At 32.9% G+C, this 14,238-nt stretch overlaps 4 protein-coding genes across 5 annotated transcripts; 3 read left to right on the forward strand and 1 right to left on the reverse strand.

The window, feature by feature from the left end:
* The first annotated feature begins 303 nt into the window (after nt 1–303).
* Nucleotides 304–2,228, forward strand: LOC105428380 (uncharacterized). Of its 2 annotated transcripts, XM_089073132.1 has the most exons (4): nt 304–444; nt 1,600–1,731; nt 1,800–1,885; nt 1,968–2,228. In XM_089073132.1, exons 1-4 carry the CDS (start codon nt 435–437, stop codon nt 2,079–2,081), a joined length of 342 nt encoding a protein of 113 aa, XP_088929258.1. In that variant the 5' UTR covers nt 304–434; the 3' UTR covers nt 2,082–2,228. The 2 variants fall into 2 exon arrangements, with proteins under 2 accessions (XP_088929258.1, XP_011638976.1); XM_011640674.2 differs by lacking the exon at nt 304–444 and having other exon boundaries at nt 1,587–1,731.
* Nucleotides 987–8,129, reverse strand: Nup160 (nuclear pore complex protein Nup160). The gene is made up of 14 exons (XM_011640677.2): nt 7,915–8,129; nt 7,144–7,457; nt 6,949–7,066; nt 6,323–6,852; nt 5,439–6,239; nt 4,893–5,323; nt 4,557–4,778; nt 3,779–4,461; nt 3,339–3,692; nt 2,978–3,160; nt 2,720–2,886; nt 2,422–2,649; nt 2,225–2,333; nt 987–1,653 (listed from the first exon to the last, which is right to left on the reverse strand). Exons 1-13 carry the CDS (start codon nt 7,997–7,999, stop codon nt 2,232–2,234), a joined length of 4,218 nt encoding a protein of 1,405 aa, XP_011638979.2. The 5' UTR covers nt 8,000–8,129; the 3' UTR covers nt 987–1,653; nt 2,225–2,231.
* A 700-nt stretch (nt 8,130–8,829) lies between these two features.
* On the forward strand, nt 8,830–10,862 carry LOC105428389 (solute carrier family 35 member E3-like). Its single transcript, XM_011640683.3, has 5 exons — nt 8,830–9,947; nt 10,076–10,228; nt 10,309–10,391; nt 10,465–10,603; nt 10,674–10,862. Exons 1-5 carry the CDS (start codon nt 9,456–9,458, stop codon nt 10,740–10,742), a joined length of 936 nt encoding a protein of 311 aa, XP_011638985.2. The 5' UTR covers nt 8,830–9,455; the 3' UTR covers nt 10,743–10,862.
* A 918-nt stretch (nt 10,863–11,780) lies between these two features.
* Nucleotides 11,781–14,237, forward strand: pont (RuvB-like helicase pontin). Its single transcript, XM_011640684.3, has 3 exons — nt 11,781–12,039; nt 12,463–13,138; nt 13,347–14,237. Exons 1-3 carry the CDS (start codon nt 11,899–11,901, stop codon nt 13,898–13,900), a joined length of 1,371 nt encoding a protein of 456 aa, XP_011638986.1. The 5' UTR covers nt 11,781–11,898; the 3' UTR covers nt 13,901–14,237.
* Nucleotide 14,238: the final 1 nt, after the last annotated feature.

The following is a 14,238-nucleotide window of genomic DNA, read 5'->3' on the forward strand; positions in this document are numbered from 1 at the left end:
CGTCGATTTTGACTTAGCTTAGGCGACGATGTCGAGGGAGATGTTGTGCACCAAGGTAAGCGCTATTTTCCTTTTCTCTTCTTGGATTTCTGACTCAGGAGGGACTTGAAATATCATGCTTTCAATGATCTAAAGACTAGATTGATATTTAAAGAAAAGGACTAAGTTTCTTCCTTATGTATATTAATTTTACATTATAAATAATTGTCAACATACTTTTAATCAGATATGTGGAATAAGGATTAGATTTTGAACCTGCTGACTTCGACCAAATGATTGGATTAACTTAATCAAGGATTGATTCAACCAGTGAAATTGCTCGAGGCAGAATTTTTATTTCTGTATGAATCCATGGTCCCTCATCTCATCTTTCTTCTTATCTGTTTAACAATGAAAGATTGATAATTCTATCTTTGTTAACAAAATAATACAGGATGCTACTTGGTAAGTTAATCACAGTTTAAATCATTTATAACCCAATAATAAATACAATGGAAAAATCAAGTAATACATTATGATCTAAATAGATCATTTTATTTAAATGACTATGAAATGGAGCAAATTTTATTTCTGCTATCAGCAGTTTTTTTGGAAAAGTCTGGTTTTACATTTTTGCTAATATTTTGTGGACAAAATAACGGGCAATTTACAAAATTAGTCTTTCATTGATTCAACTGTCGATGACTATATGAAACTCACTTGACGATAAATTTGTAAGAAATATTTACATTTTGTTTTGTAAATTACCTACTCGTTAATTACGCGAGTAATTTAATTACACACGTATCGTCATTTTGAAACATGTATAAGAAATATGAGGCATATGTTCAATTATAATACTTAATAAAATAATAACGAATATTTTCATCATTATATACATTATAGCTATACAATTTTTCTTTTTAAAATTACACACAGGATTGTCTCATTTTGTTCTTATAATAAATGTTATCTTCTATCTTGGTACGATAGGATTTAAATAAAAGTTGAATATAAAAACATTGATTTATAAACACACAGTAACATCGCAAAATTTATGGTAACAATACAAAATTGTTTCTCAATATTAAGTTTAATATGTAAAAATAGAAGAAATTATTCCTATATAATATTATCCTACTATTGAAAATGATGCAAATCAGTAACAGTCTTTAATGAGAGAATGTGTTGTATACAGTAAATTTTGTTAGATTACAGAAGAGGTAAGGTTGAGGAATTGCAACATGAAATCATAACAAATGAGAAAATCTGACAATTTTTACTGTATGCTTATCCGAAGAAGTTCTTAAAGAGCTGTAGAATTAATAAATAACAAGATACAATAATTCAAAATTAAAATCTAAACATTCTTCCAAATAACAAAGCATCCTTACCAGTGAATTGTATTCTAACAAAATATGTAAAAAAAAGTAGTATGTTACAATCCATTCTTGGCACTTTAAATCACCATACAAACAAATTCTCTTATTGCATAATGGAAAACTCACATTTAATAGATATATAAAATCAACTTCCGAAATTATAAATGATAACTTTGTTTTATACTGTTTCCAGTTATTGTATTAATAATATAAACTGACATAAGTATGTACATCGCAGGAGACCAGTTGAAATATGATACGCGAACTGCAGATACAAAGAGCTGGCTTGATTCTGCAATTAAAAAATATGGAAATATTGTAACAAGATCTTCTTCTCCCATTTATAAAAAATTTAGAAATTGGCAAATAGGTAAGTTTTTAACATAAAAATTAATAGTCTTATAAGTTAGAAATATTTATAAGACTTCTATTTTGTAGAATCTGAAAGGGAACGTTATTGGGCTGCATCTTGGTTGCTACCAACCGAATCTATTTCTATTATTATAGTGGCTGTTTTGCTAATGGTAATAATTAGTTTATTGCAATTATAATATTTTTTATTAATAAAATGTTTAATTAAAATTTAAAATTTCAAAAAAATTGTAGGTATTATTCAAACGATGTCCTCGTACAGTAGCTACGATTGTTACTGCAGTAATCGGTATGACTATTATATTGATAACTATATTATCGCTTGATCAGGAACCAGTTTATACTTAATGCATTTATACTAAATAATTATTGATTATTATATCATTATATATATTCCTTCCACATTTAACTGAGTGTTCAAAACTAATATATACAAGAATTATTGTAATCATATATATTATATACATTGAATAAATTGATATGTTACTTACTGTATATCTAGGATTGTTCCTTCATCATCTTCATTTTAATCATATCTTCCGAAACGCGTTCTACCGTTTCTAGATATTTTTCCAATGTTGAGTTTAATCTTTCGTAGCTCTGAAATGTAGATCTCGGATTGTATCAAGCTTATTGTAAGCTTATGTTAACATAAATATACATATAAAAGAATATATCTTTATCATACCTCTATATGAACAGAGTCTTTACAGTGTCGTAATTCACTTAATAATACTTCTATGGTATTAAGCGGTAGCCAAATAGGTGGTGCGGTAGCTACTAATGGCGTTTCAAAACCAAAATATTCTTTACCGCTACCTAATACCGCATTAATATAATCTACCGCTAAATCGCTGGCTTCCACTAGTCTGCCAGTATTTAGCATGAGACGAAGAAGCTCCGAGGCGTTACGTTTCTATAATATTTATGAGAATATAATATTTTGTAAATATAGAAATATTATAAGTAAATGTTTGATCACTTACTTTATACGATATTAATAACCATTGTGGTAGAAAAGCTCCATCTTGCAATAATTTTTGCGCAACAGCCTTATGTAGTTCACAGTTATCATTTTTTTCGTGTTTTAATGTGAAATACTCTAACAGTCTCCAAGCGGTGTTTGTAATAGTTGTATTAGATATTCCAATATCTGGGAAAAAAATATTGATTGTCTATATAGTCTTTGGAGAAAAAAATTTTATAACAATAACCTGAATGAAAATTATAATAACTATACGTACCAAATATATCATTTTGTATTAACCAATCCCAGGCATTTGGATCTTCGCGTTGACTTAATTTGATGCATTGAGAAGTTAAACTTTTGAGTACGGAAGCTTTACTAATTTTAAATTCATCGCACAAATGTAATGCCGTTGCGTACAAACCAGTGCTACATAAAGTGACAATAAGTTCGGATAATTCTGAAAGATATAAATATATATTTTCAGTCTTGATTTTACAAGAACTTCCATTCATATTTTTCTTATAAAAATAATTTGCATAATAAATTCAATATAATTATAATTAGAAAAATATAAAAAATTAATTAATCGAGGTTAATCCACATTAGAAATAGAAATGAATACAAGAAAAACTTACCCGTATGTGCAACAATATGCATCTCTGAATTTACTTTTGATATTTTTAATCTCGCGTCTACTATATAATACTCCTTTTTTATATCATCCAACTCGAGCACTTCAACTTGTTTCTTTATTTTGTAATGCAATACTTCTTTTCCGTCAATACTTCTCTTCTTTTGCGGATTTGATGAGTTCAGTTCATTAGAAACATTATGATCAATTACAGGCCTTACGATCCACCTATACTTCTCGCTTACATGATGTAAAGCATTTATACAAGCCAGTAGACATTGCGCTTGCTTCGCTATAATCGGTGCGGAATGAGGCTCCTGACTTAAACGCATAGCTTGTTCGTACATTATGGATGCGGCTGTAGAAATAACAAATATTAATTTACACCAATGGTTCCTATTTTCCTAGTTTCGTATTTTTTTAGTTATATAATAAGAAACTCACCTTTTCGCATGTTTTGCTTATTGACATGAAAACTATATAAAAAGTTATAATAATTATTTTCCATGAGGTCGACGCTTCTGGCTCTGCCTTCTACTATTCTCTCGAGATCCTCATACATATCAACATAAGGAAAAGAAATTAAATCTATCAACAATTTTTTTTCAAATAACGTAACGACTAATTGCCGCAAACAATCCACTCTACGCACAGGGTCTGGATTTGTTTTTAAGCAATGATAAGCTTCTGTATGATGCCCTAAGTTTAAGTGTTGCGCAAATATTATGGAATGAAGCGTCGGCAAATTTGGATCATCTGAATCTGCCGTTGCAATGGCCGTTTCGGCAATCTCCATGATACAATCGGATGCATTGTGTTCCTCGAACAATTTAATAACTTTCAGATAATAATGAACTAAGTCCTTATTTTTCGACGTTACATTAGAATTGAGTAAGGCATTCACTAAAAACACGTCGGTCGATATTCCATTGGAAGCTCGGAGAAAATGATCACATGCCTTTTGCATCTCTCCCATTTCTAATAAGGCAACTGCTAATATGAATCTTCTTGAGGCGCTATTCCACTCGCACCATGTATTCAAAAGTCGCACGTATTCTTGAACAAGCAAGAATTGACAACTGGAGAGTAACCATTCGGGAAAGATAAAATTTCCGGATATTGGCCATCTAATTGCATTTATATTAAGAAAGCATAAAGAGACAATGAATCTGATTATTTATACTCAATACAATATGTTAAAATTGTTACTACTAAAGGATACATCAGTTGCGCGATGAGCGTCACATGTGTCAGCATACTATAATGCCAAGGTATCAGAGTCGTTGGATCCATATTCGCCTGGGCCATTAGAATATGAGCGTGTTTCGCTCCACTGCTATGAATAAACAGCTCCAAAAGCGAGAGAGATCGATGCTGCCTTTGTCCAACATTAATCCGCGAATCAGCGAGCTTAAGAGTTGAAAGACGCTGAGAGCTGGATTCACTGGAAATTTCATAATCTTTTTTCTATACATTTTCACAATATTATTTAAATATCGCATCGACAATCAGAAATAAATTTATGTGATCTTTGGCATCAAAATGCGACAAAACTTACAGCAACGCTTGTGAAGGAGTATATGTTGCCGTAGATTCACATATCCACGTGACGACATAGTAAGCTTGAGTAAGTACAACAGTTCGCGATGCCAACGATGATCTTATAGCGTGCAAAGATTCCGAATTGAATATCTTAGGACGCAGCAATATAAATTGTTGCAGTATTAATAGATCTCTGCAGATGGAGAATCTCAAAAGCGCTATTTGTGTTATGGTTTCTGCTACCGCGGAAATTCCGAGCTGGCTGCCAAACAGATGACTGACATTCAACAAAATTTTTGAGGTATCATGATCGTCCTCGAACTGCAACTTGTTCGGTTGCCCAAGATCATATGTTAACGCTTCCAACAACATGGCCATGGCACCCGATATATCTTTAATATTATTCAGTTTGTGGCAGAGTTCCGATTGAAAATTAAAATCCAATAGCTATTTTTAAAAATGCATGTATTATATCAATCATTTTTTTTAAAATGCATGTGTTATATGAGTCATTTTCAGTATTCTTTATAAAGAATAAAAAAAAATAAATTAAGATACTCACTGGATCATCGGGTTCTGATATCAGTTTCGACAGCAAATCATCGATTATGATATCCGGACTTCTCAGATGATACAATTCTCTCTCAATTTCCATTTTGATCTCTTCAGATAACTGCATTCCTAGCATGACCAACGCCGACATTAACATAATTAGATCTTGGCATGTGTTTTCATCTTGCGATAGAACAGGTGTTGTCTTGAATCGAGAAATATAAGACTTATCATTGCAAAGCACTAGATGCTCTAAAGCTTCCATAGGTCTTAGAAGTGAGAATGAGGACTTTTTCAACAGCACAACCCCATGAACGTTTGGCAATAACAACAGACCAACGGGACGAGTGCCATTAGCATGGTATTGAACGACACACGAATAAAATTTTGACCAACATCGATTAGCAATTTCGAGATAATCTTCATCCATAATTACGTAATCCATTACTTCCGCTTGCATCTCGGCCTCAACGGCCATACACACTCTTTCCTTTAAAACGGCTGGTGAGAAAGTCATTTCTGCCACTACATTGGATCTTCTATAAATGCTCAGAGCTTTCGTGATGTCTGTCAATGAGAATTGTCCAGGATGAAAAATATAATTGATGTATGCTTCCCTCGGATCCGTTCCAGGTTCGGTTACGATGTAATCTCTGTCACGCGCCTGTTCCAAGATCGTGGTTTCCCATATAGGATTACCATGATGTGTTAGCGGTAATCGTGCGTGCGTCACCGCCACCGCGTCCATATCTACAGTTCTCCACACTGCCCACAATCTAGTTGGCACGAATGCAAAATCTACTAGATGTTGCTGTTTTAAAAATAATACAAAATTTGTTACATCTATTTAATGACAAAATACATAGAACAAGGCATAACGATAAAAATACTCACGTCTGGAGCATATAATGTACATAATTTAACCAGTGTGAATACGCCGTTCTCTTGCACGGGCTTCAGAATGTTAAACTCGCATCCCATTCCGAATTTTAAGAAAGTTCCAAGATATAATTCGTTATCATTGCCTAAAGCTTTCCTCAAAACGTGGCTTTGTGCACCTTGAGATACAACGCGATTCTCGGTTGCCACATCTGTTACAGCTACGCACTGTGCCTTGTTGCAAGACCATATACGTACATTGCCTTCACGGCATAATGCAAATAAATAGGTATCACTACCGTAATTATGTATAACGAGAGACATGGCGACCTGAGCTTCGGTATTACGACTTCTGAACGCAGTAGCTATACCACTCAAAAACTTTGGCATGATCGAGTCCTGCTTCAGTTCACTAGTGTGTACAAGACCTGTAAGTGTGTCGAGCCTCAGAAGTAATATAGTGGCTGAACTATATGCAAGGGCGAATAATGCCTCTTCTTGCGGCAATGTAAGCCACGATGCTGCTGCATGTGGCACTGGAGAATCTAAAAGATATATTTTTGAATAAGTACCTAACACAATATGATAATAAAACTAAATTTATTAAGTCGTAAGTATTGCATTATATTCTCTAGACTTACTTGTAGCTCCAGCATTGGAAATAATATGAAATGTATGAGGATCTCTGGCATTTTGTACAGAGGCTTCGCCAAATATAGATTGTACACTAAGATCAGTATATGTACCCAATAAATTCTCCTAGAATAAATTATTATTAATAGACTAATTCATACTAAAAGAATATTTGTTAAATATGAATAAAAATTTGTATATACCTGATTATGAATTTTGTCAGGATGAGAAAAGGAAAGTTTGTGGACACTGGAAACAGTAACAATCAAGATAATCACAGAATTGACTGTTTCATGAATGGAAATTCCATCTAGAATTGGGGTGTCTGTAAACTTGTATCTCACTCGACAATTGGCAAGATTAATATCCAAACTGTGTTCAACCAATTCAAGCACGTCATGGCAAATACGCCAGTAAATAAAACGGTTACGAGTGAAATACTTGGAAGAACCTTTGTATGAGTAGCCACCTGCTCTCTCTGGTACTTTTATATCTTGCAACGTACTTTGGCTTCCACCTGTAAAAATCACAATCAAATTTGTATTACTTATTCCTTGTAAAGATATAAAAAAACATGTTATAAAATTTTATAAAAGAAATAATACATAATTAATTTATATCTAATTATAGTCATAAAATTATTAATTTTATGACTATAATTAGATATAAATTTTATCGGAACGCAACAAATTGACATACATTTGACGCGTATATAAATTCAAAATTAATCACGCTTGATACTCAATTTATGTCAGAGATCAATTTATACGGAACAAGCGATAGATTGACAGAGGTTAGGCGAGCATGTAAAAATGATACTTCGATTTGCGAACTTCGCACAAAGCATTAATTCGCGAGCATTGTGTTTACGCGTCATTGCAAACAGCCTCCTGTGGCGTCTTTATATGACGTCGCGAGCGAAATTTCGATTTGCCGGGCGGTCGAGGTCGGACCAGAGGTTAGAACACGCTTACCTGTGTTCAGTGTAATTTCCTTCCATTTTTCTGGCAGAGTTTGATCCGGTACGACCTCGCGATACCCAAGCGGGAACTCTACCATGTTCCAATGTTTTTCAGGGAGACGCTAAAACGATTCCGTTACTTTGCATTACAGAAAAAAAAAACCGCTGAAGATTTTAGCGGTTATCGAACGGCTTTTGGCGCTCGCCTCGTGCTTGGCTTGTATCATCGATGAAATACGGAAGCTAGAGGATTAGCTCGCGTTCGGAAAATGCAACGATCGTGCACTGTTGAATGATCCTTCGCTCACTTCATTGGCTGTGTTCAAAAAGCACAAGCGGTTCCGCAACTTGTCATTGGTACATTCTTTTAGATTTTACATAAATTTTAAGCTCTACTCCAATAACATCAGCAAGAATGGCTGCATTTCGAAATTCACTGCCAGTACTGAAAATCTATAATATACGTGACCTGAACTATATATTTTCAGTACTGGCAGTGAATATCGAAACGCAGCCAATGATGGACTAATTCCAGTGAGGTTATCTATTTTTTATCTGTGGATAATTCTAGATATATTTGAATTTAAACATATTTCATCTTGTAGAAGCAATATTTTGACATGAGATTTTTTTGTGCATTTATAAAATTACGAAGCTTGCTAAAGAGCTGGATTTTGCAATTTGACTCTTAAAAAATTATAATAGAAAAATTATAATTATAAAAGTATCTGCACCTTATTGCACTAATAACGCATCTAATAACATATATCAAAATGAATTATTTATTTTACCTTTTTTAAAAAGAAATCATCTTTAGCAACCTGTGGCAATTCTCTTGATTATAAATATTACAATTCTTTCAATAATTCTTTCAGTAATTTTTTCAGCAGTTCTTTTTCTTTTTGGTTGTATTATATTGGATAAAAAGGGTTGTATTATATTGGATAAAATTCATCTACAGTTTGGATTAGATTAGATTGAGATTTAACTTGAATTGAGATTAAACTTTTTTTTAAATTTGCTTATCGCTGCACTGGACTACATTAAAATTTTTTTTCTCGCTTTCACCAAACTTAGAACATATATCTATTTTATTTTAACTAACAAGTACTTTTAACTAACAAATATGCTAGTTTAAAACTATAAAAAAAACAAATCTATAGGCTTTACGGGCATTTGCCGGAACAAGTCACGTGGTCATTGCCTGCAGTAGCGTTTGTGTGATGATTTATGATCTCGATCATGATCAGTTATCTGAAATGTTAAACAATGTTGAATGATCATCAAACCGATATTTCAGGCATTCAAATATGGCATGTTATTCGATATGCGAATTGCGTGATTGTCAAATGGCGAAATAAACGAATGTAAATGGAACGATCATAGCATTGTTGTTAATGATCCTTTAATTAGGATCTCTGTTCGGCTAGAATTCGTGTACGTGCCTCGTTACGAGATGTAATCTATCATTCTCAACGTCGTTCATTAATGTTGTTACATTAATGAAATTGCTAATTTTCAACGGTGGCATATTTTTGAAAAAGGAAAACAAAAATGAATAAAAAAGCAATCACTGCGTTCTACCTGATACTTAACATTGCCTTCTCCATCATAATCGTGCTGCTGAACAAATGGCTCTATATTCATACTCACTTTCCGAACATCACATTATCTATGATACACTTTGTTATGACGTTTATTGGCTTGATAATCTGTGAGAAGTTAGATGTCTTTTGCATCAAGGATATTGACATCAAAGAGATGGTGTTAATAGCCATGATCTTCTGTGGATTCGTCGTTCTGACAAATTTAAGTCTAGCTCATAACACGGTTGGCACCTATCAGGTGACGAAAATGCTAACGACACCCTGTGTAATAATGATGCAGATGATATTTTATAGAAAGCGTTTTGGTATACTTGTTAAGCTAACATTGATACCAATCACACTAGGAGTCATAATCAATTTTTATTATGATATACAATTCAATATCATTGGAACCATCTATGCCACGTTGGGAGTACTTGTTACATCTCTGTATCAAGTTGTACGTGTCTTTCATTCTCATTTTTAAATATGAAAAGCAGAAATATATTTATTTCATATTTTAATTTTAGAGATATATGCAATACTAATCATATTATTAATTTATCTTATTTGTTATATTTTTTGTAGATGATAAACAGAAAGCAGAAGGAGTTTCAAATGGATCCAATGCAATTGTTATTTTATCAAGCACCACTATCCGCTATTATGCTCTTGATTGTTGTCCCGATCTTCGAGCCAGTTGGACAGACATTCACACACAATTGGTCACTATTGGACATAGTATGTTCTAACAATACTGCTGACGGATTTGAGAAGTTCTTACTAAATTATTGGACTAAACTATTGTATGTTATTTACAGATCATGGTGATACTGTCAGGCATGGTTGCATTTTTTGTCAATTTAACTTCCTACTGGATTATAGGAAAGACTTCGCCTTTGACGTATCCTTATATTATATTAATTTTATGACGAGATATTAACAAATTCCGTTATATACTTTAATGAAATGCTCAGATATAATATGGTTGGACATTCCAAATTTTGCCTTCTTCTGTTGGGAGGTTCGTTACTTTTCCACGAAACGTTAGCGATAAATCAAGTCATTGGCATAACGCTGACGCTGGTGGGAATTATATTATATGCTCACGTTAAGGTAAAAGTCTAATTATTCATAATACAATATTTATCAACATTATCTACTTAATACAAATCTCTTTTTCCAGATGAAAGACAACCAGATTGTAGTACCGGAGTTTCAAGTCAGGGAAACGAAACCTCTATATAAAGTATGATTTTGTTTTAAAAGAGATAGAATCAAAGGAACGAAATAATTCGTAGTACTTATAATAACGTATAAGTTTTGTAAGCTTTTCCGAAGTCTATCTGGCAAAATAAAAACATTTTATTTATTATTCCCGAACTTATTCTGAAAGTTCCTCATTCTGGAAAGTCAAGTTATGATAATTGCGCCGATTATATACCGATAACATTATTAAATATTAATATGATGTAAACAAAAAGATGAAATTCGCAAATAATATTTATAATTGTGTAGGTACAATTAATATCAATACTTTAAAATGAGAAACGCACATATGAACATATAAATATTTTATTTTTAATTATGTAAATTTAAATATATATAGAAAAATATGGAAAAGTAAGCAACTTAGAAATCCAATGCATTGAACATGTTAAATACGATTGAATTTTATGAGTTGTATTTTATGAAAATGGAAAAATAAAATATACGACACAACGTGAGAACAAGACATAGAGATTAAGTTTAATGATAAAAAAAAAATAGACTACACTTTAAAGCAAAATGGGTCAACGTCACACCTAGGGCTGAGATAGTTGAACTGTATTGAAATTAGCGACACTTCAAATTAAGATTACGATTTATCGTTAGCTTTTTCCCAGGTGCATCGGACCCGATGGAGGGTATTCTAAAAAGTTCTTATATACGGAATCAGTCTATCTGTGGCACTATCGAGAAACACTGTCTCATGAGACATCTAGTATCGAAAAAATATATCAACAGCCTAGACGCGGACTTTTCAATATGCAATTTGAATGTGAATTCTATTTTTTACAAAAGTAATTATAAAGATTTTTCGTAACACTGACAATTCAACGCAGATATATTTCTCATTTTTAAATTTATTTCTAATTTTACCGTAAATAACGAGATGCATTTGCGAAATATTGGCAAGCAAGCGGATCAATAAATAGAACTGAGCTTGAGATTCGGAATATAACGCAAGCTGCGTGAAATTTCCTCCAATGGCGAGCCTTCACCAAATTAGCCATTCCTCATTGGTCTATGTGGATGAATATGTGTATCAATCAAACAAGCACTCTGGCAACGTGCTCCAGCCTCCAACGTGGTGATCTCTCTTTTAACGTTTCTTCGCACCGCTTTTATTTTGCGAAGAAAACGTGGCGATGAAGATCGAAGAAGTGAAGAGCACCGCCAAGACCCAGAGGATCTCGGCTCACACGCACATCAAAGGGCTAGGTCTCGATGAAAATGGCACGGCCATTCAAAATGCGGCCGGCCTCGTTGGGCAAGAAATGGCACGAGAGGTTAATATTTTCTTACATATATAGCGTGGTCTACAATGGGTAGCAGTGAATGAATGAGTGAAGCCGTAAAAAATTGATCAATTACAGTTGATTATTTGCCTCAACTGTGATTGATCATTTTCTTACGATTCATCCACTACTGCTACTGTCCATTGTAGACTACGCTTATTATTTTTCGTCATGTATAAATCAGAAAAACCAAGACCAACTGGATTGATTAAACTTGATTGATTAAACTATTCCTCATCTCCTATTAACGACTAATTAATCTTATGAATCTATTTTCTACATAAAGCTTATTCTTTTTAATTGAACTTCATGTATCGTTCATCTTTTCTTTTTCTCTACATAATAAAGAAGAGGAAAAATGAACGGTTGATGATAATTTAATATAGATCAATTTTCAGTAATATTATTTTACAGGCAGCAGGAATTGTCGTCGATATGATAAAGTCAAAGAAAATGGCAGGACGTGCAGTATTACTAGCTGGTCCACCAGGTACAGGCAAGACTGCAATAGCTCTTGCCATGGCTCAAGAACTTGGTAACAAAGTGCCTTTTTGCCCTATGGTGGGCTCGGAAGTTTATAGTTCAGAAATTAAGAAAACAGAAGTTCTCATGGAAAATTTTAGAAGAGCCATTGGCTTGAGAATCAAAGAAACTAAAGAAGTATATGAGGGTGAAGTCACTGAACTTACCCCTGTTGAAACAGAGAATCCTATGGGTGGTTATGGCAAAACTGTATCTCATGTAGTCCTTGGATTAAAGACTTCCAAAGGCACAAAACAATTGAAATTAGATCCTTCGATATATGAATCTTTGCAAAAAGAGAAAGTGGAAACTGGTGATGTAATTTACATTGAAGCCAATAGTGGAGCAGTAAAGAGGCAAGGTCGAAGCGATAATTTTGCTACAGAATTTGATTTGGAAGCAGAGGAATATGTTCCTTTACCAAAGGGTGATGTACACAAAAAGAAGGAAGTCATTCAAGATGTAACGTTGCATGATTTGGATGTGGCTAACTCCAAACCACAAGGTGGACAAGATATAATGTCCATGATGGGACAATTGATGAAACCTAAGAAAACTGAAATTACAGGTAAAAGAAAAAAATCAGTAGCACATGATTTTTTAAAGTATCAATAATTACAATAGTTACAAATTAATACTATTGAAAATTAAAATCTAAAACTCAAAATAAAATATAAATGAACTGCTTTTGTAAAATATAAAATAACTTATATATCTTAAAAATTTTTCTTAATTATATATTAGAAACATATCTAAGTAAAAACAAATTATTTTAGATAAATTGCGGAAGGAGATAAACAAAGTAGTAAACAAATATATCGACCAGGGCATTGCTGAATTGGTACCAGGAGTATTATTCATAGATGAGGTTCATATGCTAGACATAGAGACGTTTACATATTTACACCGCGCACTGGAGAGTGCTATAGCACCGATCGTTATTTTTGCTACGAATCGTGGCCGCTGTGTGATCAGAGGAACTGAAGATATTGTTTCTCCACACGGCATACCTCTCGATCTATTGGACCGTCTTCTTATTATAAGAACTCTTCCATATTCTAGACAAGAAATCGAGCAGATAGTAAAACTTAGAGCTGTCACGGAAGGATTGCAAATCGACGATGAAGCTTTATCCCTCCTTGGCGAACTTGGCACGAAAACTACTCTGAGATACGTAGTACAACTTTTAACACCTGCTTCTTTAACGGCGAAAGTCAATGAGAGAACTAGTATTAAGAAGGAGGACATTGAAGAAGTCAATGCACTTTTCTTAGATGCTAAGTCATCTGCTAAGATACTTTCGCAAAATCAAGATAAGTTTATGAAGTAAAACTTAGTTTTTCTGTCATTTTTTAAAATCAATTATCATTTGTTTGTCAAAATCAGTTGAAGAATAATTTAATTATTATTAGATTATTTTTATACTTTGATTTTCATATTTTAATATGAAAATCAAAAGTTAATAAAGTTAATGGTTCTTCAATATTTTTGCTTAAGATAATAATTATTAAGTTAAGATAATAATTATTTTTAAGATGTACATAATATAGCGTAGCAATATTAAATTGTGTTACAAGAAAACGATCTTGTATAATTTACGTACTAATTTACGTACACATATTTGTATCGATAAAATTTCGTAAATAAACAATCTTTATGGAATCTAAG

Source organism: Pogonomyrmex barbatus, unplaced genomic scaffold (genome assembly GCF_055798465.1).
Source record: "Pogonomyrmex barbatus isolate J1 unplaced genomic scaffold, ASM5579846v1 scaffold14, whole genome shotgun sequence".
NCBI lineage: Eukaryota > Metazoa > Arthropoda > Insecta > Hymenoptera > Formicidae > Pogonomyrmex > Pogonomyrmex barbatus.

Bases quoted from the DNA above. Each gene is read 5' to 3' on its own strand.
- LOC105428380 (XM_011640674.2), top strand. From the start codon at position 1,587: ATGTACATCGCAGGAGACCAGTTGAAATATGATACGCGAACTGCAGAT. The intron at 1,732-1,799 runs GTAAGTTTTTAA...TCTATTTTGTAG, and splicing joins ATTTAGAAATTGGCAAATAG to AATCTGAAAGGGAACGTTAT. The intron at 1,886-1,967 runs GTAATAATTAGT...AAAAAATTGTAG, and splicing joins TAGTGGCTGTTTTGCTAATG to GTATTATTCAAACGATGTCC.
- Nup160 (XM_011640677.2), bottom strand. From the start codon at position 7,999: ATGGTAGAGTTCCCGCTTGGGTATCGCGAGGTCGTACCGGATCAAACT. The intron at 5,324-5,438 runs GTGAGTATCTTA...TTTTAAAAATAG, and splicing joins TATCAGAACCCGATGATCCA to CTATTGGATTTTAATTTTCA. The intron at 2,334-2,421 runs GTATGATAAAGA...TCTACATTTCAG, and splicing joins AAGACTCTGTTCATATAGAG to AGCTACGAAAGATTAAACTC.
- LOC105428389 (XM_011640683.3), top strand. From the start codon at position 9,456: ATGAATAAAAAAGCAATCACTGCGTTCTACCTGATACTTAACATTGCC. The intron at 9,948-10,075 runs GTACGTGTCTTT...TATTTTTTGTAG, and splicing joins TTACATCTCTGTATCAAGTT to ATGATAAACAGAAAGCAGAA. The intron at 10,229-10,308 runs GTATGTTCTAAC...TGTTATTTACAG, and splicing joins ATTGGTCACTATTGGACATA to ATCATGGTGATACTGTCAGG.
- pont (XM_011640684.3), top strand. From the start codon at position 11,899: ATGAAGATCGAAGAAGTGAAGAGCACCGCCAAGACCCAGAGGATCTCG. The intron at 12,040-12,462 runs GTTAATATTTTC...ATTATTTTACAG, and splicing joins GGCAAGAAATGGCACGAGAG to GCAGCAGGAATTGTCGTCGA. The intron at 13,139-13,346 runs GTAAAAGAAAAA...AAATTATTTTAG, and splicing joins TAAGAAAACTGAAATTACAG to ATAAATTGCGGAAGGAGATA.